This window comes from Gymnoscopelus braueri (assembly GCF_963280865.1).
Source record: "Gymnoscopelus braueri genome assembly, chromosome: 7".
Taxonomy (NCBI): domain Eukaryota; kingdom Metazoa; phylum Chordata; class Actinopteri; order Myctophiformes; family Myctophidae; genus Gymnoscopelus; species Gymnoscopelus braueri.
The window spans coordinates 26,403,693-26,430,888 of record NC_137608.1 but is presented as its reverse complement, the minus strand read 5'-3'; the positions used below and the strand labels follow the sequence as shown (position 1 = coordinate 26,430,888).

At 40.5% G+C, this 27,196-nt stretch overlaps 1 protein-coding gene across 3 annotated transcripts; it reads left to right on the top strand.

Annotated features, from left to right (window-relative positions):
• On the top strand, positions 1-26,736 carry smarcad1a (SNF2 related chromatin remodeling ATPase with DExD box 1a). Of its 3 annotated transcripts, none has more exons than XM_080434186.1 (25): positions 1-490; positions 2,201-2,290; positions 4,637-4,741; positions 5,292-5,433; positions 5,778-5,832; positions 6,992-7,046; positions 7,505-7,596; positions 8,420-8,524; positions 8,940-9,018; positions 9,487-10,094; positions 11,557-11,753; positions 13,101-13,191; positions 14,019-14,118; positions 14,969-15,028; positions 15,803-15,878; positions 16,381-16,516; positions 16,716-16,847; positions 17,487-17,582; positions 18,375-18,492; positions 18,941-19,056; positions 19,910-20,098; positions 20,413-20,531; positions 22,088-22,270; positions 22,814-22,923; positions 24,719-26,736. In XM_080434186.1, the coding sequence occupies exons 1-25, from the start codon at positions 391-393 to the stop codon at positions 24,778-24,780; spliced, it is 3,216 nt and encodes a 1,071-aa protein (XP_080290312.1). In that variant the 5' UTR covers positions 1-390; the 3' UTR covers positions 24,781-26,736. The 3 variants fall into 3 exon arrangements, with proteins under 3 accessions (XP_080290312.1, XP_080290311.1, XP_080290313.1); XM_080434185.1 differs by having other exon boundaries at positions 2-490; positions 5,778-5,886; XM_080434187.1 differs by lacking the exons at positions 1-490; positions 2,201-2,290 and having other exon boundaries at positions 4,730-4,810; positions 5,778-5,886.
• The last annotated feature ends 460 nt before the right edge of the window (positions 26,737-27,196 follow it).

Sequence of the window (27,196 nt, the reverse complement as noted above, 5' to 3'; positions counted from 1 at the left end):
CGTCATCCGGGCATAGAGTTAGCGTCCGGGACAGTGGGAGTTCGCGGGAAAGGAGCTACAGACAGTACAGTCGGCATTTCCTATTTCAACACAACTTCAGGCTGAAGGGCTTGGATAAAAAACATTCTGCGTTATTAATTGATTGGTCAATATTAGTTATTAGTAAGCGAGGGAGGAAACGACAGCCTTTCCCAGAGTGCCAACAAACCACATGCAGCAGCAATGCTAGTGAAGCTATAGCACCGATGCTACATTGTTAGCTGCACCAGCTAGAATAGATTGAAGTCAGCTCTGATTGAATTGAAGTCAGTCAGTGAAGAGAAATACGTAATTTGAACACAAAGGGAGTCGGAAAGGGAGAAAGAGCCACCGCTGCTGAACGTCTATGAAATGAGTCTGTTCAATTTGGAGCGTTTTCGTTTCGACAAGACTCCGAACAAACAGCAGCAGAACGGCAGCAGTCCAGAGTCTGAGAAGGAGAATAAGCCAGGTAACATTAAATTGAACCGTGTTCACATAGACAACGCTACAGCTGCTTACTTCCTGCTAGCTAGCTGTGTACCAGAGGAGTCAGAGACGCTAATGCTAACAGTTAGCCTGTGAACTTGTCTGCTAGTGGGCTCGCTTTGCCCCTGGGGAATTACCAACACACACAGCCTTAGCCTGGGATCAAGACTATCATAGATGTATTTGATCGAGTGTGACTTTTACTTGCGGATCATAGACATGCAAATGTCAAAATTGACAAAAAATACATCTGATAGTCTTGATCCAAGGCTAACACACAGCCTGGGCTGTTACTGTAGAGTCTGACTGTGGCTGGTTAAGTGTATCTGTCTACATTAACCGCTGGTGACCATCCATTACTGAGAGATCTCGTTCTGTTGTGTAAATCCCACTAGAACAGTGATTGTAAAAGTGTAATCTGATTAGATTTAGTCCACAGGCTAGTGACTGCAGTCAGTGGCCTGTGTACAAAAAGTTGGCCTCCTGGCCTGTCTGGTAGAGTGTGTAATGTCACAACATAACCTCAGAGGGGACAGGTGCAATGCATGCAACTTAAGAATTGTTATTCAACACATCTAGCCTCGATACAAGAGACTGTCATATATCATATGACAGTCTTGACAGATGACCATCTTGTGATCCAAGGCTAACATATCTATAGATTTGTAGATGGACACACATAGCTGCAAGCAACTTAAAGGGATAGTTAAACCCCAAAATTATTTCCTATCGATTACTCACCCCATGGAGCCTTGAAGTTGTGGAGTTTTTTTTTGTTTTTGTCGCATTCCTAAGCCAATAATTTGATGACCCGCGGACTCAAAAGAGTCTCCAGACTCCCAACAGGATGTGTAATTGATAAAAAAAAACAAGTAATGTTGTGGGTGAACTATCCCTTTAAAGGTTGACATTAAAGGTCTAAGTTGCCATTGACAGCCCCGTTGATGAAACGGAAAAGTCCTATCTGAATGTATTAAATGACAATAATAAACTTGCCAATATTGCTCCTCTGCGACAGCTTGGGTTATGCTCTTTGTCTCTGTCAAGGCTTTGTTTAGAAAAATCCACCTATTGTCATGTTACTGTCAAACTCTGTGCAGCCATGATTCTTTCAAAGTGTCCGTTGAGTTTTGAGTCACTCAATGTCCTGCGTAGTGCATACCACAAAATTGCACATGGGCAGGACATTTTATAACGAGCGTTCCCCAAAACAAACACTTAGAAAGAATAATGGCTGCACAGAGTTTGACTGAAAGTTGCTCATTAAATGTCAAAGGTGGACAAAAAAATAAAAACTATGCCTTGACTTGAGTATAACCCATGTGTGTCCTTAGATGTGTAATTTTGGTGAGTTTATTGTCGTTTAATAAAAACAGTTGGCACTTCTTCTGTTTCATGAATGCTTGCAGCTACATCACTCTATCATTTGCCCAGGCCCAGTGTTTCTGTGGTTAGCACTCGCAGCAAGAAGGTCCTGGACTCCTGGGTTGAGTGGGTTCGAACCGTATTGGGACCTCTGTGAGGAATTTGCATGTTCTTCCCATTTTCATGTGGGTGTCCTCCTACACCACCCTGGGTGCTGCTCAGTCGCTGCCCACCTATTTATTGCCTCCTAAGCAAGCAATTCCTTACTGTTATATGTGCATCATCTGTATCACACCTCTCATATTGTTTTTCTCATATCATTTTACAGCTCGAATGAGATCTGACAAAAGCAAGAAGGTGTTTGAGGAAGTCATTATCAATAGTGACTCGGATGTGGAGGAACGTCCTGACCCAAAGGGTAACTATAGGGCTCCAGACAAACTTTTCCCATCACCGTACCAGAAACATCACAAAATACAAATTGTAACCATCCCAAAGTGAATGTAACCCATCCCATGTATTATTAATGTTGTTATTACTGGTGAAATATACTTGGCAATCCTTTCTATTTTTATATTGCGATTTGTGCCCTCTATTCAAACAACAAATCACCCGCAGATTTTACTCATATGGATAGAAGCTTAACTGGCTAAAACTAATTTTTCCTTTTATCAACAACAAAATCCAGTCCAAACGTAACCCAATATCATAAACGACACAGAGTCACCTACCTGACAGAATCGCCGGGGTGATCTGTTTATTTTTGGAACACAGTTCTACAGTTTGGCGCAATCCAAGATTTCTCTATGGTGAATTTCTATGGGGGAAATAATCTGAAGTCAGGACTTAAGTACTCTATAGTCTATATTTATTTGTTTATTTGGTCGGGACAATGCATGAACATTAATGAACACTAAGATATGATGAAATACACATGATTTATTAAGTGTAAATATGCCGGATTTAGCGAATGCTAATTTCCATCCGTATTCTGCAAAGGATACAAGAAGAGGGGCACTGGGCACTAAGGAAGAGTGGGCACCTCAATGTAAAAGGTTCCATTTTGTTCAAAATGTAAAATAATTAAATATTAGAAAAATGGTCTTAATGTAAGTAATTTTTTTTACATTTTGGACCAATTTTACATTGAGGTGCCCACTTTTCCTTATAGTACATGTATGCTCTCCTCACTAACGCACTTTGCAAAATAACCTTAGAATTGTGATTGTATATTTATTTAGCCAAATAGCTATTATGTTGACATTTACGCGATGTATCTGCTTCAAGAGAGACGGATCAACAAATCCACCATGGGTTGTGCGCAGGGTTGCACTAGCCCCGTGTACGCGCAGCAGCGATTTCACAAACGGAAGTTTTATATAGATTTTATACATGATATGAAACGTGCACAGAGTGGTAGGGCTATGCACGGAAAAAGTATCAAGGCTGTAATGCGCTTTTCTGTCTCCCCCTTAAATATATATTATTAGTGTGTTTATCAGGCTATCACTCCATTTACGCCTGTGTTCATTGGATCGGATTACTCTGACATCATTTTATGTGACTATACATTATTTTAAGAACCGTCTACGTACTACCAGCACTAAGTTATGCCATAAATAGTTGTGGTGCAACAGATTTTTGTAACTCACTAGTTCCAAACTAACTAGTTGCTACTAAGCTTGCCTTCTAGTAGGGACTTGACGCCCTAACTTAGGACTAAACTTAAAGTTATACAATGCAGAATCCCAAATAACGATTTTTAGCAACCTCTGCTGGTCACTACCGTCACTGCATACAATTTCCGTAATCCTCAATTACCCAGAATTCCATTCGTTTTCACCGGAAGCCGGAAGCGTTTCAAAAAGCGATCTTTTAATTGTTTTATACTATCTACGGATCGTTTCTCTTAGCCAGTGGAGCATTAGTTACCATGAGCTGTGCTTTCTTTTTCTGTTCTTTTTCGATCTTCAAATCCTACATTCTCTTAACATCAGCGTGAGGTTCCTTTTTGCTATTACCGCGGTAGTTCCTGGCCAAACAGGAAACCGTTGCGGTAGTTCCTGGGGACGTCGGCCACGACGTCATGACGTTGGCCAGGAACGTCATTTCCCCGGGAAAACCCCCCCAGTCCACTTTCAATAGAAAATATATAAATAAAAGGCTTCCGGGGGTGAAATTCATGGAGTGGGTGTTGTGAAACTTTTGCCACTGACAAAAGATATACAATTTAACTTTAGTTTTGTTGAAAACGTTACCTAGTATTACTTTAAGTTCAGGTGGTGCAACCCTACAGATGTACTGTATAAGTGCCTGCAGGTTTGAGGTGTTTGTGCTTTGCGTATGTTTCATGTTTAAAGACTAGCTGAAATAAATGGCCTTTTGCGACCATATCGTGACGCATTTCCTAGTGAAACGGGCTGTCGGGTGGGGGCAAGTCTTTCTGTACCCTCGGGCTATGGGATTTTTCTATTTTTAAATGATTGGTACTTTCTTCGGGCTATGGGATTTTAAACCCCTGCATGCTGTGTTGTGCCCAAGGCGGTGCTGAATCAAGTTTGTTACTCAGTATTGCAGTAACAAACATTTGTGTTTGTAATAAAACATTTAGAAATGTTTCTTTAGCTATCCGTTTATAAATCTTTGTCCTCCATCTTTATTTGACATTCGGTGTTGAGTGGCTTATCACTGCTCCTAATAATTGCATCCTAAGGCAATGATGTAAAAAGAGCATCTGTATCACATTTCTCGTATCGTTTTACAGCTCGAGTGGCGCCTGTCAAAAGCCCTAAGAAGTCGCATCACAGAGGAGTGGTTTTTGAGGATGTCATTGATGACACAGATGAGGAGGACCGTCCTGGCCCAGAGGGTAACTACAATACAGTATATTTATGACGAGATGTACTGTATCAGCAAGAACTGTACCTACAGGTTTGAGGTGTTTGTACATTACTTATGTTTCACATTTAAAGTATGACAGTGTTTCACATTTAAAGTATGACAGTAAAGAAAAGGCCGCACACTCGTAGCCACGACCTAGCAAGGTCTTCTTCAGGGAAATCATTTCCCTGAAGAAGACCTTGCTAGGTCGAAACGTTGGTTTTAAAAGTTTTGAGAATAACTGCTTTAAAGGGAAACCTCATCGATTTTCAACCTAAATCCCATTGTTCTGATATGAGATCACTATGTCTTGTGTGTATTTCTTTGAAATGTTGACTTTGTAAAATGATGTCAAACACATCATTTCATGTCACCGTGCGTATGGAAATGTGCACCTGATGACATTGAAATGGTGAGCAGCCACCGACTATCTAAATAGTCTGCTCACTTCTCCTAATAATTCAATTGCCTCCTAAGTAGGTGATGCCCTACTGTAATAAGTGCATCATCTGTAACACATTTCTCATATTGTTTTACAGCTCGAGTGACATCTGTTAAACCTATGAAGTCGCATCTCCAAAGAGTGCAGGCTCTTGAGGATGTCATTACTATTAATAGTGACACAGATGAGGAAGAACGTCGTGATCCAAATGCCAAAATAACGTTAACCATCAGAGCCAAGTAAGGGTCAGCTAAAGTCCTTTGGTGGAGAGACATTTAAAATGGACTTAAGCCCAGTCCACACCAATGATTCACAATGCAACCAGTTGCAACTGCAACCACTTGAATCCCAAAATTGGGCCGATCTGCAACGGTTAAATTCAGACCTCTGCAACTGGTTACAAGTTGAAACTCGTTGTGTTGCAAATCATTGGTGTGTACTGGGCTTAACATTGAGTAAATGTTTGTATGTCTGTCTGCTGTTGCATTGCTTAATTTCTTCAGATATTATTGAAGATGCATGTCATTTGAGTCAAATAATTTTCAAATGTAATGACTTGTTTCACCGTGTCTGCATTCCACAGGGAACCTGTGAGAAAGTCATCCAAATGTGATGTTGAGCCGGAGATTGAGGGAAGGGTAAACAAAATATTGGAAATCTTCCCTCAGAAGAGCAAAGAGGAAGTGTTGGAGGTATTGGTTTAAAAATTAATGTACCATACCCCCACATACCATATGAGAGTGCTTCTCATGTTTACCCAGCATTCAAAAACATAACCTTTCATTAACAAAATATAACATGATATAGGTGTGGGTAGCGTAAGCATAGCAAATTATTGTATGAAAAGAGGCCGAACTATGTCAGATTTTAAGCTTTTACAGCTATTACCGAATCTACCTGAATATTTTAGTCAATGTTTGCTAAACCTACTGTATTTGTACAGTACATTTCCTTTGGAAAGCAATCTTTGGACTGATTTTCAAATCAATCCACCTCTTCGAATACGTTAAACCAACAATAATATAACTTTGACAAAAAATGAACACGCAACAAAATTGTGCGTTGGTTTAACTATCTCAAGCTAGTTTCAAATCTCTGCAAGTTGATTTTCATACTGTACTGAAATGAATGGAATCCAATGGCATCCTCGAAAAGCAAGCAAATTACGATACGTTTTGGAAAATGGTCAGCATTAGTCATGTACAGTATAGTGAGTCATCATCAATGAGCTTAACTTGCCAGAATGCCGGTATGGTCCTTTAACAAACCCCTGTTCTGTTAACCGTTTCAGCTGCATTCACAAATGGGTTCCATACTCAGAAAAAACATGCATACTCTTTATCATGTGCCGCCCAACTACAAATATGGTCTAAAAACCACGCAGTTGTTGACATAATGGCAGGCAATGTAGTTCTTGATACATCTATCTATACATTTCAGGAATCTCTGTAGTTCTGACACTGCCTATCTCGAGAACCATTCATCCAATTAACTTGACACTTGGCGGGTGTGCAAGGAAGTGCCGTGCCGTGCTGAGTGTGACAAGTCTTACCGGATAAGTGGTTCTCCAGAACTGTCCCGCCCTGAACTGTCACTTCACTAGTCCGGTGGTTCTCAAAGTGAGGTCTAGGGACCTTCAGGGTTCCTTGAGGGGTTTGCAAATGGATCCTTACAGGTCTGTAACTCAGAGAGTTATGGGTGTCCTTGAAATTAAAAGGTTTGAGAACCACTGTGTCTTTAAAACACATTCTTGTTATCTTGAACTATTGTGACCTTCTTGTCCTGACTTTTGTGCAGATTGTTTCGAGCACGAGCACCTTGGACGGCGCTATAGCTGCATGCGTCATGACGAGTGAGTAATCCAAACCGTAAACACTTCTATTAACACTTGTAACAAAGGTAAAAGGGCCTGGCATAATAATGAATGTAGTGAATACTTTCAATGAATGTAATGAGTGTATTGTACATTACCAACTAATCTTTAGCTGCTCTAGCTTGAAGAAGGCTCCAATTAGTTGGAAAGATAAATGGTCAATAACCAATGAAAATGTTGCATCAATCTTTAAGGAACTGAGATTAGGCACTGCCCATATCGTTACCTTGTTCATATGTAGATAACATGATGATAATCGTACATATTGCACCTTGCGTCCTAGTGCATGCACTCCTGTGAGGGTATAGCGTATCAGCCTTTTTATTTTTACTCCGTGCTGGAAATTGATTCCTATATCGACGAGAATTGAGAGTTGGGAAGAAAATAATGGTTGTGGTTGCGTAAGATTGTATTAAACCCCTAATCTTTCATATCAGCTCCAGAATCAAGCAGAAAGAGAAGGCATGCGGAATCCAGCAGCTCCCAGGACAGTGATGTGGTACAACCTAGCAAGAAAATGAGACCAGTGGTATGATTACTACTAATATGATAATACCATGTCTTACAGGTAGCCATTGTGAATTAGTGACATGACACCTACTATTGTTACTTCTTTTATAAATAAGGCTCTCTGTCCCTCCATCCCCTCTCTCTTTCCCTTCCTCAACCTCTCATTCTCCCTCCTATGTCGCACGATGGTGTTGTCTTGCGCCGAAAATAGGCAAGCTATGTGCGTCATGAGCTTGTAGATCTGATATTTTTGTTGTGCAATGCTGTCGTCCAGTGAAGTATAAAATAAGCTTTAGCCTGGGGAAGGGGCCTCGTAGCCTGGTAGAGACAGCACATGGAAGGCTGAAGACGGCGCTCCTAAGCCAGTCCTTGCGCATTCGCGTTGCTGATTATATGATTAACATAGCTGTGGATGGGTGCGGGAATCTCCTGCATTATAAATGTTAAATTTGTGGGAATGATCAATAAAAAAAGACCACAAAATCTCACACTGAAATTCAGGCCCTGATAGGTAGCACTTTAGGGAGCGCTTGATTTGCTTTTCAGCTGAGCGTTCTATGAGTGGAGCATGCATTTTAAATGTCCATCGGTCGATCATATTTATCATATACATTTTTTACCTCTTCAACCTTGTTTGCCACGACTGGTTGGGCTGCAGTAATTGAACCATACAAGCCAAACCAAAGGCCAAAATGAAGTAATCTGACTGGCTGTGAGTTGCTTAAGAAACGGTACAAAGGACGGAAATCTATTATGATGTATGATAATGTATGGAACAAAATGATCAACCCCATGAATGACTGCACGCATTTCTGTAGTTGAAGTGGGTTCTTGTTTGACAGAAGGAGGAAACGGATGAGGAGCAGGGAGAGGGAGAGCCGATCTCGGAGAAGCAGAAAGCTATGGTCAAGCGATTACAGAGAAAGTTCCCTGACCAGGAGAAAAAGGTGAGAACACACACACAATCGCACGCGCACGTTGGTATGCAAACTTGTCGGGACATTGCATTGACTTACATTCTATCCATATCACCTCACCCTATGAAATGTCATAAAATAGATTCTCCCTGCATTCTCTTTTCTCATAACGTTTCTACAGAGACACACTGTTTATTCTATGCTTTATGTTTGCAGAGAAGCACACTCTTTATTCTACTATTGCCTACATTGTGTGGTGGACATACACTTTTGTGTGGGGTTACTAAATGTACAATTCATTTATAACTTTATATTCCAAGATCTTTGCTTACGCTCTTGACTTTGGAGTTGGGAGCACCTGTGCTACCGAGAAAAAAGTTCATTTCGAGCCCTGTTGTCAACTTTGTTTGACATTTATTGAGCTTTTTCTTTGTGTTCTGTGTAGGAGCTGAAGATCGTGCTGCAGCAGCATGACTGGATATATGAGGATGCTCTGGAGACTCTGATAATGTTCTCAGACCCAGGTCAGGACACACAACTGGTTTTCATCTTGAATTGGCTTTCATTGGCCTCCAATCACATGTGTAGGGCCATATGGATTCCATTTTCACAGAATGACAGGCAATTTCATTGCTCACATTGAAAATTAATTGACATTCTGTAAATGTGGAATTGAATTGCACAAATTAAGTGTTCCCCAACCATTTATTTCAACACATTAATTTATCTGCTGTTAGGCAAGCCTAAAACATTTTGAAGCATCAGGCAACATATGACTCTTATCAAAACAGTCAAAGAAGGTATAACATTGTGACCGTCTACATAACATGTTGATAACAAGTGCCGAACTGCCACTTATTCCGTAGGGCCTTCACCTTTGATGAAAAATTATAGATATATCTATATATATCTATATATCTCTATATCTAAATAATGTGCATTATTCTTCAAATTAACTGACAAGTAATACTGCTGCAATTATTTACTAACAGACGATGCTGACTTAAGTTCATCGGAGTCCAAGGAAGAGAAACCCAATAAATCAAAGGAGCACAAGTCGAGCAGGGACACGAAGCACCACAAAGACTCCAAACATGTCAAAGAGGCCTTGGCGAACAGCAGCACGTCCAGTCTGTCGACCTGGCTCACTAAACGCTCTGACTTACCATCACCATCCTCCTCCTCCTCCTTAAACGCCTCCTTAAACTCCTCCAAGTCATCAACCAAGTTCTATTCCTCCACTATAACCAAGATGCTGTCCAAATTCGCCAGTGGGACAAGTATAGCCAAGAAAGAGGCAGAGGAGAGGAAGAGGAAGGCCCGCGCCTCCGATGAGCAAGTGAACTTCGCGGATGAGGACTCGGAAGACGAGGCAGTTAGCAGTGAGTTTGAGGATTCTGAAGATGATCTGGACTCTATACCGGAGACCAGCGGGAAGTCGTCGTCGTCGTCGTCGTCGTCGTCATCATCTGTTAAGGAACAGATACTCAAGTTCTTCATGGAGGCGACGTTGGATGAGCTGTCAATGATCTCTGGGTGCTCTCTTAAGAAGGCCCGGAAGATTGTGGAGCTGAGGCCCTTTGATAGCTGGGAGAGCCTGGTAAGAGAACGTGTGTGTGTGTGTGTGTTTGTTTGTATGTGTACGTGCAGACAAGTATGCAATGATGGTGTAAGTGTACACACGCCTAACTTGATGTTTTTGTCTGTGCTCAAATCAAAGACATGTCATCATATTGGCGTCCTTCTGATCATGTTCCCAGGTAAAAAAATATGTTTGCACAAGCAATCAATAGACAAAGGTGCTGTTTTAGTCTGAAAGAATTGCACCAACCATCTGGCAAATGGCTTTATGACCCGTTAAGTTTAACTTGAGGTTTATTTGCAGAGTGCAGTAGACATATGACTATACTCCAGAGACATTTCTTGACATTTTGGGTCAGCAGAACAGAATTGAAGCAAAGCATAACCTCACTCATTTTAGCCTCCCTTTGTCCTTGTGGATGTCATCATAGAATCAGTTGATATTTGTATATCTCTACTAACTATGAAAATCTTTGGAGTTTTGAAGGAACAGTGCTAGGCCAACCATTTGTTCAATTGAATAATTACAATTATTTAAAAAAAAAAACAATTGAATTGGCCTTATTGTGCCTACATTGGGTCAGATTTGTTTGAGTTCCTAAAATTCTGGAAACCATATTGATTCCAATCTAGCTGATAATTACTATAAGTGGTAACCACTTTAACCTTGGCGTTCCTATTTTGGGTATGGGCACTGTGCGTCATCAGGCGTCATTTATAGGTGCAAATGTAATTTATAGGCACAATGCATGACGTGTTGTGAGCTTGTAGATTCGCTATTTAAATTGGTAAAATCATACCAGGGTTTTACGATCATTATCACCGTCCTTTAGCCTACTTTTTTATTTTTATTTTTTGTTAATGGAAAACAAAAAAACACGTTAAATAAAATAATTAAAAAACACGGCCCCCCGATAATTCAATCTGTTTACTGTAATTTTTTGTATTTGATGGATTGCACAGGAGGAAGCTTTTCCGTGTCTGTTCAAGTACCAACTTTTGATGCTGAATGCTTCTGTGGAAAATCCAATAAACAAAGTAAAAAATAAATAAAACACGGCCCCCTCATGCATTAGAAGGTCAATATCAGTCGCCAGGAGTCTTAACAGTTAAAATTAAGTTTAAAGTTACAATGGGTTTTTATATTGGAGCCGATGTGTCTGATAAAATGAATATCAGATATCTAAATATTGAATCAAGCAACTTAAACATAGTCTGGTGTGCACTGTGCACACAAAAGCCAGAGTAGATGTTAGTGTTTTGAAGTGAAATACCCCTTTAATTGCTGATGCACTGTCACGACCCAAGGTCCATCTTGGTCTAAATAAGTTGAACAATCCATGACCTCCATGCTACCATGTTGGCATTGCTTTTAGCATTCTATTTCATTAGAATGGTTTGTCACATGATTTACTATTGGGTTGTATGTATGGACACTGCCTGAAATCAAGATGGAAACACTGTATCCTTTCCTTCCCCAGAAAGAGACCTTTGATAACGCGGCTGGTCTGAGCGAGGAGATGCTGTTTGGCTGCAGAGTGGTCCTCAAGGAGCGAGCGGTGGTCCATGGGCTCATGTCCAAATGTGAAAGCATGTCCTCTAGAATGCTCAAACAGGTCACTCAGGTCATGGAGAATGGCACAAGGGGGACTAAACAACCCAGCATACTCAATAGCAAGTGAGTCATACACACACACACACACAGCCTAGAGCAGTGATTTCAAGGACTACCCAGTTTGCACTAGGCCAACTCTCAATAATTTAGCTGGGGCTCCCACGATTTTTGAACCCCAAAATAAGCGATCCTCTCTTATTTTTGCGCGGACGTAATTTGTTTGTCATTGTGGTGAATGTTGTGTGTGCTGCTGATGTTTGTTGTGTGAAGCTTAATGTCAGAGTGTTTGTGTTGGAGCGCCTCAGTGCGGCTGCAGAGTTCATCTTGCATGCGTGGCTGTGGCTTTACAGTTTTCCTTCGCCGTGTCTGTAGGTCACGGCCTGGAGACCCCAGGGACCCCTAAGGGGGGGGGGGCGGACCTTCTTTGACTGTTTTGATAAGAGTCATATGTTGCCAGATGCTTAATTTTTTTTTATCCCATGATTTTGTACCCCCAAACGATATTTTCTTTTGGGGGGTGGGGTACTAGACGTTCGGCCTTCTAGTTGAGAACAATTGGCCTCGAGTGGTCAAACAATCACATGGGTTGTTGATGGGTTGCTTGTGTGATCTCCTATTGACTTCTGCACTAATTCACTCCATTTTAATTGATGCTAAGCATTAGTTGCATGGAATGTTATATTTACTGTAGATATAGTTACTGCAGATACTTGGGTTGATGTTTACCTATTATCTTCGTTACATACTACATGCTCTAAATCGGAGTACGCAATTATCTAGGTGTCTGCGACCATTCATTTTTACAGACGTAAGCGATACCCTCTGCGAAGGTTCTTTGTGACATATTTTTGGTCATTTTGATGTCACTTTCGTCGTGCGATGCATCGTTCCTCGGAAAATCGCCACCAGCCTATGTGAAAAAGCGTGTTTCACTGGAGTAGAATGCACTGGGAAGTCTTATAGTATTTTTCCCGTCCTTCTCACAACAGATTCACAGATGGGATTCATATTAAATACTGCAATTTAAAAATGTCTGGGTTCAAATAACTTCACCAAATCACCATCATTTTGTACTTAAAGCCACTGTGCCATGATTTTTTTTTACTTTTTCAGTATTTCTATTCATCAAGGAAAACTGGCTCCTATATGTAAACAGCTGTTCCATATATAGTAGTTGTGGTTTAATGAACACCATGTGCTGATTGTCTACTGTCTAGTATCACTTCACGGGTTCAATAGGTGTGTACACATGACAAGCGGCAAAATGGGGATGATGAATCAGCTGGCCTAGGCCCTACTTGGTGCTGATCGCAGCACAACTCAGTTGTCATGTGTATGCGAGCACCCTAAGGTGCTGTTGCTAAGACCTGTCATTGTTGTCTGATCTTTGACTCCTGATTGTCTTGTCAGATTGCAGCTGAAGCCCTATCAGATGATTGGTCTGAAATGGCTGCTCTTACTGAACCAACACAATTTGAGTGGCATACTGGCTGATGAGATGGTAAGACATCACACGCACGTGCGCAAATATGTATATGTATGGACACAGCTGCTCAGGGCTCTGTACCGACACAAATGCTCACTTGCTCTCTGTCTCTCTTAACTCATTCACTGCCAGAACTTTATTTTTTTTGCGTTTGACAAACTGCCAGAGATTTTTCATTGAAAAAAAAAAGTACTCAGGAGCCGAGATACAAAATGTTTAAGTTTTAAGTTAACAAGGAAGTGGATGGTAGTCTAGATCTTCAAAAAATCATATCTCCTTGGTCTTTGGGTTAAAAAATAAATAAATAAATATTTTTTTTGAAAAAATTAAAAGTCGTTTTAGTCGTTCTTGGCAGACAGGGCTTAAAGGACAAAAGTCGTTTTAGTCGTTCTAGGCAGGGAATGAGTTAACAGTTTGACAACCTAAGCACTTGTAATCTTCAATCATACTTTCATGTCAACATAGTTTGACAACCTAAGCACTTGTAATCTTCAATCACACCTGCATGTCAACATTTCAGATTTCTTTATTTTATTCAAGTGGTGGAGAGTTTTGGCCTGACTGTATGAATATGTGAGGTGTGTGTGTGTGTTTGGTGTATATTCACCCCACAGGTGAATATACAAGCAGAGCACAGGAGAGATGGGCAGTGAGTCAGAGATACAGTATGCTATCATAGGCTTGGCAGAGGGGAGAGAGCATTTATACTGGAGGTGTTTGATATGAAGAGCATGTGTTCACTTCTTTGTGCATTGACTCTCTTTTATGTATTTCTCGCCACCTACTTTCTCTTCCACCACCTCGCTATTTCTTTCTCTTCCTTCCGTGCAATCTATTGTCAGGGTTTGGGGAAGACTATCCAGGCCATAGCGTTCCTAGCCCAGCTCTACGAAAGTGGAATAGAAGGCCCTCACCTCATCGTTGTGCCTTCCTCTACACTTGGTAATAAACACTTTTAAACGGCACAATTCATGTTTCTGTCAACACCTCATTTGATAACATATTTAACATTTTGGGCAGAGGCCACAATTTGCCACAAAATGTCAATATCAAACACCGAATATCTGATGTAGCAACATATACTGGCTATTATCTAGCACTGTATGTCTCCTTTACGTCTGTCAATACATTTGTCATACAAATATTTTCCACAGGCTCAAACTATTTTTTAACTGTTTGGCAAAAACCGTGCATCTTGAATACGCTATTTTATACCTTATTGTATGCCCATGTCAATTTCAAAAGTAGCTTAAATAACACTTTGCATCTGCTATTTTCACAATTTAGTTAAATTGATAAGTGGGGTTTTTTTTAACGTTTTTTTAAAATATTTACTTATGACATGCCAGGTTGAAAGTGGTCAAGTCTGTCTGTGGGTTTTATAAATATTTAATCAATGAAAAGTATTAACAAGAGTTTAAAATAACTACATTGGATCCATTGGAACACAAGTTATTTTTTCCATTTTCTGAAAAGTAAAGGGTTTGAACATAAAGGGTTTGGTAAATGGTGCATTTATATAGTGTTTTTATCCAAAGCGCTTTACATAGATTGTGCATTACATTCACCCATTCACACACACATTCTTACACCGATGGCGGAGGAAACCATGCAAGGCACCAACCTGCTCATCGGGAGCAATTAGGGGTTCAGTGTCTTGCTCAAGGACACTTCGACACTAACACTGGGGGAGCCCGGGATCGAACTGGGAACCTCACGGTTCCCATCCGGCCACTCGACAGCAACGATTTGTTCCTTACCTCATTTTAATTTCATTCCCTCTTTCTTGCAGATAACTGGGTCCGGGAGTTTAAGATATGGTGTCCAACCCTAGAAGTTCTGATCTATTATGGTAAAATGCTTCTTTGACCCGATTTCTGAATAAGAAAAACTATTATTTGTGATTGCACAATAGTAACAGTATTTCTGTTAAAATATATTTTTGCCTTTAATGACATGCCCAAAATACGGACACCAGGTTTAAAGTGGATAACACTGCAAAGCAACAGGCAACTCTTAAAATGCACCACTAACATTGGTTGTCACTGTATAGTGTGACTTATTTAGATTTGTATAAATGGGAAGGTAGGACTCGCACACTTACTTGAATGCTCCAAACCCAGCTATCTTCCAATACCCAATAAAGTTGGTGTTAGTCCTGTTTAACTTGTTTGTTATTTTTCTGCACCTTTGAAACGGTTTTGGTGTGCAGGCGTTTGTGGTCAATATTGTGATTAAATCACAGTTTGGGGGTTGACCAAATATGGCAAAATGAAAATTAGACACATCCCAATTAAGGAACAATTTCATTACAAGAAAATAAAGTAGGCCCCAACTGCCTTTACAAACAAGGTTCAACCTTAACATTTACTCTAATCCTCTCCTCCATAAATGGGCCTCCATGGAGGTTGAAGTTAACCTTAGATGTTGGCATTTTGTCCTTGTTTGTTATTACTACAGTACAAAGGCATTAGACTTCATTGCCATGGTTTATGGTTATTAAATCACAGCTCAAATTCAGTCAAATTGCTTTAACAGGATTATGATGACTTTTTGAGTTTGTCAAATATGTGAATTAACTTTGAACACCAAAGCTCAGTCGACATTTGTGTGTACGTACATACAGGAAATCAGGAGGACCGTCGATACATCAGGCATGATATCCTCGACAGAGCAGTGGATTTCAATGTTATTGTGACCACGTGAGTATAGAGCTGGCTCAGTATATTGTGTCATGTGATTAATGTTATTTTATTTCTCACTGCATTTAGTTAGTTTTACATCATACGTCATCGTGTTATTGTAATCAATAGTTCCAGCCAATTACCCTGCCCTGACTGTATGCACGTTAACATCCGTTTTCATGCAGTCAGTGGTTCATGCAGACTATGGAGACAAATCATAAAGATGAAAATGATGAAACCCTATAGGCTGATTTTAGTTATAATAATAATAATAATAATGATTCGGTCCCCACTGCTTTGGGGTATTTTTGGTCACTATAAATTTATATTTATTAGGAGCAGTGAGTGCTTTTAGTTTTGCAGTACAGGCCGAAAACTACAGTAGATAAAACAAATCTAACACACCCACCCATTATCAATTTTATGAGCTGCAGCTGTGTTTACATCAAAGTTAGTCTTATGCAGCCTGCTATGTTTTTATATTGCTGTGGTTTTGATCCTTTCTTGTGGTGTTTTACAGGTACAACTTGGTCTGCGGGAACCAAAGTGACCGCAGTCTCTTCATGAAGCTGCGTCTGAAGTACGCTGTGTTCGACGAAGGTCACATGTTGAAGAATATGAACTCCCTCCGCTACCGCAACCTCATGGAAATTAACGTTAGTTACCACCCTACCACTCAACGGTTTCTTGTGATGTCACATACGGAAATCTTCTCTTTCTCCCTCGCAACTGCTGAACCGGAACACTGATGTTTATTGGCATGTGCACCTTGCTATCGGCATGGCATTTTACATTTGAGCTCTCTCTCTTAATCCCTCTCTCTTGTCCATCTCTCTTTTTATCTCTCTACTCCAGGCCGAGCATCGTTTGCTGCTGACAGGAACTCCCGTACAGAACAACTTATTAGAACTGATGTCTCTGTTAAACTTCATCATGCCTTCTTATTTCTCCAGCTCCACTAGACAGTTCACCAAGATGTTTTCCCAGGTAAGTGTGTAAGATTTTCAATTACAATTACATTTTCAATTACATTTCCTGCCTAGACTGTGCGTTTATCGATTATTATTTTTATTCATTACAAGTAAGACGCGCGAAAGCTGGAAGCGAACGCAGCTCGAAAATATTGTGTATTTACGGACTTGTAATCCGTGTTATTTCACCGTGATGGGGAGAGAACATTGACTGTGTGTGTGTTTTGCAGGCATTTTAATCAGAGCATTGTCTAAATTCCTGCACTCTGGCGCACTCTGGCGGCTGCACACAGGCAGTGCATGCACACAGGCAGTGCACACAGACACACACACACACAACCCGAGCACGGTTACATAGTAAGCTCCACTTGGTCGGAGGCGCGGCGAAGCCGTGCCTCCTTCCGCGTTCGCAACTATTACAGTTTTTCCCATAGTGTTAGTCTTTCCCTTGAATTGATCGAGAGTTAAAAACTGCCTTCAGTAATTCAACTGTTCTTAACTTTACTCATTTTACTTGATCTTCTGACCAAGATGACCTGACCGATGTTACTCAGCTTTGTTTTTATAATTGTCTTTATTTTCAATTGGCAATTGGCAATACCTGTAATTTACAGTTTCAAAAGGCTGGTGTCTGACTGTGTGTGTTTTGTGTTAGAAACCTCACGAGGAGCAGAGTGCTTTTGAGAGGGACCGAATTGTTCAGGCCAAAATGATCATGAAGCCATTTATGCTCCGAAGAGTGAAGAGCGAGGTGAGTAAAAAAAAGAAAGTGGGGTATCTGTTAACTCAAAGGCTATTAATTATGCTGTAATAAATGTGTAAGTAATAGCCAAAGTGAAATATATGTAACTAGAAAATGTGCTCCTCGGAGCACAGGTCTCCGCCAGTACTGTTCCTGATTAATCCTGTCTTATCTATTTATATTACATATTGAATGTATGGGCTAGACTTTCCAAATCATCGATTACTACATCGATGTCAAGGAAGTTTCAAGTCTCTGCAAGCTAATTTTCATGCCATACTGAATGCATCCATTGGCTACCTTGACAATCAAACAAACCATGATATGCTCTCAACTAAAATGTTATATATATAGAGCCCATTTCGCCAACCAAAGTGCTGTACATGTACAACACAGCAATAGAAACAATGTTACAATACATACAATGCAAAAATACAATATAAAGATACAAAAAATGCATGCAGCAATAAAACTATTAAAAAAGTGCATATCAGAAAATAGTGAGGTAGAGTCAGTGGTCGTGGAGTATCGGATTAGCTGTGCTCAAAGGCCAGAGAAAAGAAATGGGTCTTCAATAGTGATTTAAAAATGTCTATGGACTGAGCGGCTCTTATATTAAATGGTCGTGAGGAAAATCTGGAAAATGGTCGGCAGTAATGTCAAGTATACCATGAGTCGTGGTCAATGGACCAATTATGGTTCATAATTGATGTTTTTATTGACAAAAATGAACACATTTGTACATGGTTCAGAATCTTTATTGTCACAGGTGAAAGAAGTGGTTGATTTTTTTTCTTCCAGGTCCTGAAGCAGCTCCCAGCCAAAGAGGAGTTTACTGAGTACTGCCCCATGAGCGAGAAACAACAGGCTCTGTACAAGGGCCTCTTTGAGAAACTCAAAAAGTCGACCACTGGAGAGAGTAAGGCATCATGTACTCAACTACACTGCACCATAATCCACTGTATTATAATTTACACGCTGGGTTTCCTTCAAAATCTGCAACAAAATTTGAGAAACTCATTTTGAGGCAGTCTGTCAGATTGATCATAATTTGTAAAAGAGCACTTAATCTTACAGAGAACATCTGGGTGGTTATTTTACTAATATATAACCGACATGACTGGAAAAGGAACATGCAAAGTAATATGGAAAACTGATTAATCAAAATAATAAACACGGTAGAAGTGAAGCAGACTTTTTATTGATTTAATGCATTCATTTTAATATTAACCAAGGGGCTCTGAAAATCGGACGAGTTGCTGTGCCTCAAATTGTATGTATACCTAGGGGAGACCCTGACATAATAAAGGTTTTTCATACACTCTTATCCCTCTTCTTGCCTCCTTACCTCTCGCACCCCTCTACAGAGCGGGAGTTGTGTAACGTGATGATGCAGTTAAGGAAGATGGCCAACCACCCTTTGCTTCATAGACAGTACTACACCACAGAGAAACTGCAAGTTATGAGCAAACTCATGCTCAAGGTGAGTTTGACCTGTCCTCACCTGCCAACGTCTTGGTGAAATACATTCTCAGAATGTATTTGTGGCATCACCTGGTTCATGACTTCAAATAATGGTTTTAACAAGTCACGCCATGTGCCCTCCCCCTACCATCTATACAGTGAGCCACAAATATGCTGTATGGGTGTGCACAATCTAGGTTTGATTGACTGCTCCATCACAGTTCTGTTAGTTTTGTTGCACTGCTAAGGGTAGGCTGAAATCCCTCCTAGTAGCATCCTTATAGGCTAGAGTAACTGAAAAGACCTGTATGAGTGTTAAGGGCCTTTAAGTGATGTGGATGCAGTAGGTGTGTCCAGTGGTGGAGATTAACAAGGGATATTTACTTAAGTGCTGTCGTTAAGTACAGTTTGGAGTTACTTTTACTTAAGCTGAGTATTTCATTTTTATACTTCTACTCCACCTCAAATATTGTATTTTTTACTCCACTACAACTATTTTGTTGCGATACCAATACAGTATTGGAAAAGCCGCTGATACCGCCTAAAATGCTGGTATCAGTGAGTATGCCAGTCTATGCCGATCCTGTACAACGTAATTTGTCACGTATTTCATTTATACTTAATTGAATTTTTTTAAAGTGCTGTTTTATACCCTTCTCTACTATTTACATTATAATTTGAGTAACTTGAGGCTGCATTTTAACAATTATTAATGGATTGTAATACAGATTTTTTTTTTTTCGCATTGGTATCTGATCAGTATTCTCTATGAACCGATATGCGAGTTTCAGGCATCGGTATCGGGAAGGAAAAGATGCTAACGGAACATCTCCAATTATTTCCCTATACTTCTCCCCCCCCTCCGTCTTCAGGAGCCAACTCACTATGATGCGGACGCTGCTCTCATCCAAGAGGACATGGAAGTTATGTCGGACTTTGAGCTGCATGGTCTGTGTCAGCAGTACACCTCCGTCAGCGCCTATCAGCTAGAAAAGCACTTGATCTTTGACTCTGGGAAGTTTAATCACCTCACAGAACTGCTGGCCTCCCTCAAGGACAAGGTAATGACTACATTTTAGCTGAGGTTATGTCGATTATGTATAGGGCTGCTACGATCAATTCTTTTCTTAGCGATTATCCTATCGATTACTTTTACGATTAATAAAAAACATGAGGTGTGTTTATTTATATGTATAAATTAAACTTTGTTTTATTGTCACAAAAACGGTTAAAATAGCCAATCTACAAGCTCTCAATGCGTGACCAACAGTTCACTGAGAATGAGATGTCAAGTGTTTTTCGGAGTTCATTTATTTCTTGTTCATTTATGTATGCATTAGCATGTGTTCAACACAATTGTTCTTTCACCATACAGGGAGATAGAGTGGTGTTATTTAGTCAGTTCACCATGATGCTGGACATCGTGGAGGTACTGCTGAGACACCTCAAACATCGCTACATCAGACTGGATGGACAGACACCCATTGTAGACAGGTCAGACATGGATTTAAAGCAATTCAAACTTCACACAATAGGTTAGAAATTCATTCGAACTAAATTACTTGGAGCATCAAATATATTTGTATTTGTGCCAATGAAAAACTGAAGTAAAAATGAAAACACGTTTTCCGGAAAAAGGAAAACTAAACTGAAAATGCACTGCTTTTGAAAAAAAAAAATCTGCCTGTTATAGCGCCAATTTTTGCAAAAAAAAAATGTATATTACTCCTACATATTTTGTCCAAATGTCATGTGATCAAGACGGCTCCATCCGACTTTTCATATTCCATCCTGATTGGCTAAGATCAACTTCCGAAGTCTCCATTTTGAACAAAATGCCTCAAATCATGCGATTGCTGTGAAACCTCACACGCACATTCCCACTAGGCCTAGGAAGAAATGCCACCCGAAATGTTTCAAATCAGCCTCACGGTGGCGCTATAACAGGACGATTTGTGTTTTAACCTATAATTGGACCGATTGGCGTGGTCAAGAGGTCTAGAGGTCAAGAAAAAACCTTTGCCCTGCATTTTTCACATCAGCCTTTTATTTTCTATATATTACCCCTATAGATTTTGTCCAAACATCACGCAAATCGGTACACATTATCTCTATAGTCATGTGGTCAACACGGATCTGTCCGATTTTTCATATTCATCAACATTGCTGGCCCACAATAACCTACCTGACGGAGACCTGTGCTCCAGTTTATTCGTATTGAAATGACCTTTGGGTTCAAATCCACCGTTGGTGCATCCGGCTTTGTCGAGTGTCTACACAAACACAATTGGTGTTCGGTGGAGGGTGATATTGGTCATTGCACGTACTCCTACGGGCTGGGGCGGCACCTGTCAGTGGGGAGTGTTGGGCGGGAGGAGTAGGACAAAGGCTCTACGTCCTCCTGGTGGGGGCTCCTCACTGGCAGGTGAGTCAGTAGGATACGACGGCAGTGACGACACAGAAATGTGTGTGGGGAGGAATCAATTGGCATAACGACTAAATTGGGGAGAAAAAGGGGTAAAAAATGTAGGGGAAAAAAATACTTTTGGATGTAGACACTTAATTTGGCAATAATTGCCAGTTGTCAGTTATTTCCGTGTGCTATCCAGTGATCTTACTATACTTATTAATGTAGTGTTGCTACACCACTGAGCTCAAAGAGCAAGCTAAGGTAATGGCTATCAAAGCTACACAATGAATCTCTTCAGTGTTGGAACTGAAACTTTATTTAAATCTAATTAAATATGTTGGTTTTCTTACATTATAACGTATAAATCATGCAGGCACATCATTGAACTGTGTAGAAGAAGTGTGACTACATCAAGATGTATTGAGTACTGACATTTGGTCCATGAACGGCCAAACAATTGAAGTTAAGGATGGTTGGTGTGTTTGTGTGCCTCTATGTGGAAAAGACTGCAACAGCAGCAATACAATATGCACAAGATAATAATGATTAAGAATAGTCCTGGACTGTAATAAAACAAAACAAGATTTTTTGCCATTAAGCTTTCAACTTAACTTGAACAGCAACTCTTTCTGTCCTACAGGATTGGGCTGATTGATGATTTCAACACAGACCCCGACATCTTTGTGTTCCTGTTGTCAACGAAGGCTGGTGGCCTGGGTATCAACTTGACCACAGCTAATGTTGTCATCCTACACGACATCGACTATAACCCTTACAACGACAAACAGGCAGAGGACAGGTGTCACCGTCTAGGCCAGACCAGGTAACAGACACACATTTCCACATGCAAAGTAATAATACAGGGATTTATATAACCCTTTGCACATTCCAGCACATACTCACTCCAGCTTAATTTAATGACAACGTTGTCACTCGCCGAAGGTAACTGATAGTTTCTCGCTTTCTCTATTTTTGATGTGCAACAAAGCATTAATTAGGCTTTACAGACCATATATTTTTGTATTGATAAAAACAATTATGGTTTACAAGTAACATAAAACGATGCAAGTACCCTTGAAAACTAATAGTAGGCCACGCAAGAGAAGAAGATTTTCAATCAAAAGTCAGACTCTGTCATGAGTAAACGCACTACGACCTCATGGGTATATATACTTTGTACCGTCCCTTTTTCCCCTGTGCACCCAATCTCTGAGCATTATGAGCTTGATGTAGATATGCTCTTTTTGCAGAATGTTCGCCTATTTCTGCCTTCCTGTTATGGCATGTCCAGAATAGGAACGATAGGGTTCAACAGCCTGATGGGGATGTGTGTGTGTGTGTGTGTGTGTGTGTGTGTGTGTTTCAGGACAGTGAGGGTATATAGGCTGATCCATAAGGACACTATAGAAGACACCATGCTGCGGATGGGACAGAGGAAACTGAAGCTGGAACAAGACATGACTGCTGCAGAGGAGGGTGAGACCATGCATTGCATATTGTCTTGTCTTTTACAATGCAAACACGATAGTGACTGTGATAGTGATACATGTCGTGGTGGGACAACGTGGGCACAGTGTGAAAATTGACGTGAGCACATATTAATTCAAAAGAGAAAAATATAACCGATAATATGGAGTAAATAATAACATTACAAAAACTCACAATACGGTATCACGATAAAGTCTACAATATTTGAAATGTATAAGATAAATGTTCCAAATGTTCACTTATTATGACATTCTCAGAATAGGGATGCTATGGTTCATGTGATTACAATTTAGGCATTTAGCAGACGCTCTTAACACATTCCATGCCAGAGTTTAATCTCATAATGTACTCACCAGTGCCAGCGTTTTATTGTTTTTTTGTTTTTTTCATGTCGCCACAGACCTCGCTAAATAAGTTAAAAGTGCGCGTTCATTTGGTTCTAAACACACGGCGGATCCGTGAGAAACGGCCAGCGAAAATAGTTTCCAAATCCGTGCCGCCATCTTGAAGATACAGCCGATCAACGGTAAACGGTGATCAGCGAGGAGAAAAACAACAACCGAGAAAATCGAGTTTTAAACAGGATCCCAGACAGGAAGCGGATACGATCGAAAAAACCGGAACCCGAATAATTATGTTTCCGACCGGGAAACGGAAATGGATCAAAAAAATTCGGAAAGTGCACCTGGGGCAAAATCAATGGGAATCGGCGGTTCGCGTAGATCTACGCGACTGGCACGCTGCGGCTTTAAATAGGTTCGCGTAGATCTACGCGATTGGCATTCAATGTGTTAATCCAGAGCGATTTACAGTAAGCAAAAAAAATCTAAATTACATTTTAGCCTTTGCATAAGCCTGCAAGGTCATCCCATTAATGAGATGCACTCTGCTTGTTTGAGGCTTTGTGCCACTTTAGCTCGAGTCTCTTGGTACAGAGCCGGCAGCACTGGTTTTACGTAAGTTAGCTGCTAAGCTAAATGGCAAGGCTACTGTATGTTGCTCAGCCAACAGCAGGTTAGACGTTGAGCTAAATAATCAAGCGATCCGAGAGAGTCACTACAAAGTAAAGGCTGACCGTTTCACTCTCATTACCCTGACACTTTAATGGGCAGCCAGGGAGCACAGGTGTAAAGCTCACAGTGTGATGGGACGCTTGTACTGTAGAACTGCTATTTGTAAAAGAAAATATTGTGGGGGGGGGGGGGGGGGGTGCAAAAATAGCAATGGACGAGCGTGCATCTCGCTATACCTGGTCCAAGCAGGCAGGCGGCAAAAATTGCAGTGCACTGCTGATTTGCACAAAACAAATCCCCTACTGCACTTCTCCCACATACGGTGCACAGCGAGTGTCAGTCCCCAAAATACCAAACGCATGCAGGCAGGGAAAATCACACCACTTCAGCTCTGAAAATGGTCAATTCACCGATTTGCGCAGTTGGCTGAGGAAAAAGTTTGGGAACCACTGTGTTGGAACCCAAGGAACGAACCAGTAGGGGTCAGCAATGACAAGGATCTTCAGTAGAAGTGGGAATTGGGATTCGGATATTACTAAATTGGGAGAAAACTATATTTGTAATAATAAAACTGTTCACACAGGCCCTTTTTATAAGCATGATATCTATACAGTAGTTTTAAGGAAATGATCCATGTTTTCTGCAGGTTATGTATATTATTTGGATATAAGGTACAGCCAAATGAGGGGCTTCCTCAGTTGGCTGAAAGTTCAGGGGACCCCAACCCAACAGATAACAAGTAAATAAAATGAGTATTATTTTCTTGTCAGGTGGAGAGGGCACCATACCTGAAGATATGGCATCTCTGTTAAAGGCTTCACTGGGACTGTGAGATATGGAAAGTCATGATGTGTTCTAAATACATGCACAACAGCATTCAACGATATGCCTCTCTGCCTACTGTCACAGGCCAACTATACACGTGGATATGAGGGACATGTCAGGCACTACTGCATTCTCACTGGCCTGATTTATTAGACTGAAATATGGATTTTCTTTTGTATTACTGGACTGAAATAACTGTAAACCTGCCGCAAATACTAGAATCCACTGCTGGACTTAAATATTGCTCAGATTCCTTTTAAAAGAAAGAAATAAAGAGCAAGTGCAATCTTGTACTTTTCCACCACTTTACCACCTAGATTTGAGAATCTTGTGATCCATAGGAACGCTGTGTATGAGTTAGAAAAGCAACTAATACGAGTACTACTGGAAATCTGCCTACCAGCAGACACTCAATGATGATGGGATGCTGTTCACGTGTAATGGCTTCATTTTCACGCAGACGTTTTATTCGATTTATTCCTCGTGGAAGCCTGTTGATCGATTCCATTCTGTTACACCCGATGTCCTACTACCATTTTCCTTTTTTTTTTGCTCAGCGCAAATGGTCAAAAAGAAAGCGATTGGATTTGGGCATAATGTAAATGGTTTGTTTCTGATGTGTCCCCATTACCTCATGAAGATGCCCATGTGGTATATCAATACTATTTATATTCTGAGCATACTCCAGCCTTGTTGTGTTCTACCAATGTATAACAGAGTCATTGACCATATTGATACAGCAGCCATTTTGCCCTTATGAGCATGGTAGCTATAAGAGCGATGTGAAGTCCAACTTGTATTGTTGTCAAAACTATGTTTCATGTATGGTTTAGGAAACGAGTATTGATTAGGATAGAGAAGTGTGTATTTAGATTTAGAATCTAAATATCTGAGAAGGCCCACATTGCTCTGGGACAGAGTCGGTCAGTGTGTCTTGAGTAATTCTACTTGGATGGTGATGTTTAAATCCAGTGGCTGCGTCTGCCACACACTTGTGTTTTCAGTCAACAAGTCAACCATCTAATTGGTAACAGGATAGGTGGGCACCAAGGAAGAGTGGGCACCTCGGTGTTAAATTGGCATTTTTTTCCTTTAAAAAAAGGAGTAAAAGTATACATGATTAGAACATGCTTAAACATTCGACAAGTAAGGTCTAATATTTCTACAATTGCTACAAAACCTGTATATCCAGTCATTTTGGGTCATAAACGAGAAGTTGAAGGTCAAAATTAAGTCTGATAATGATGTACCGTGCATCTTCACATCAAGTATACATAAGACCTGAACCTGTGTCATTTTTAGATTCCTTTGCTATTCGAGTGCCGCGCTATGAGCTTGTAGATCTGCTATTTTTGAAAAATCGCGAAAATGATTTTTTATTTTTTTCCGAAAAACTTTTAGGATTTAGATTTTTTTTAGAAGCGGCCTCAGGTCTTAATGGGTTAACATACTTAGGACCATTTTTCAAATATTTTATTTTTTAACCTTTTGGACAAAATAGCCAATTTTACATCGAGGTGCCCAGATGTCCCTAGTGCCCACCTATCCTGTATCCATCTCATTCAGTGAAGGGAATAAAAAACATTATGCACACCAATCTCCACACCATCCTCTCATGTACACGGTACACTGCGTGTACGAGTACGTAAAAATCTAAATGCAGGTGACGTTGCATTGTGTTGGAGGGCCTATTGAGGTTGAGCTGTGCCATAAGAAAGGGGAGCGGCTATTCGGTGCACCCTCTGGGGAGGTCTTCAGCACCTGATATTTCCCTGGATTGAGTTGACTCCCACATAGGGGACACACAGGGGTACATGCCATGGGCCATTGTAATGCTGATGTTCTGTACTGTAAAAGTGACTGGTGTGTTGTAACTGTTGTTGTTGGCTACTTGGCTTATTAATCATTTGTATCTTTTTGTATGTTCCTGCTTGAACTAAATAAATAAATCAATTTTATGATATTTGTCTTTGGTCATAAACTAAATTGCAGATATGACCGCTGGCCTCTCTGATCCTTGACTATGTATTTGCACATGGGAAAATTGGTTGATGCGTGTTCAGTTGTATGTTTGTTAAAGCAAAACATGTTACCTGACCCCCTGTTGAAGACCCCTGGAATAGATAGTATGGAAGTAATGACATAATGGAATGGAGGGAAGAGAGCCGAGAAAAGGGGAATGCCAGCACACACAGACCTGCCTAGTGTTTAAGCAGGTGAGCTGTGTCTTACCTGTCCTTCGTGGAAACGGTTGGGACAGATCAGACTATATGGCATGGATCTGTAGTAGGCAAGCAATCTAGAAGTGTGTTTGTCTGTCCGTCCGGGGCTAATCTCGCGAACTGCTGTACCATCAGCGTCAACTTTCTTATGCAGTGCATGCACGCATTTAGTTTTTTTTCCCATGCGTTTTATATTGACAT

Bases quoted from the DNA above. Each gene is read 5' to 3' on its own strand.
- smarcad1a (XM_080434185.1), top strand. From the start codon at position 391: ATGAGTCTGTTCAATTTGGAGCGTTTTCGTTTCGACAAGACTCCGAAC. The intron at 7,597-8,419 runs GTATGATTACTA...CTTGTTTGACAG, and splicing joins GCAAGAAAATGAGACCAGTG to AAGGAGGAAACGGATGAGGA. The intron at 11,754-13,100 runs GTGAGTCATACA...TTGTCTTGTCAG, and splicing joins CCCAGCATACTCAATAGCAA to ATTGCAGCTGAAGCCCTATC.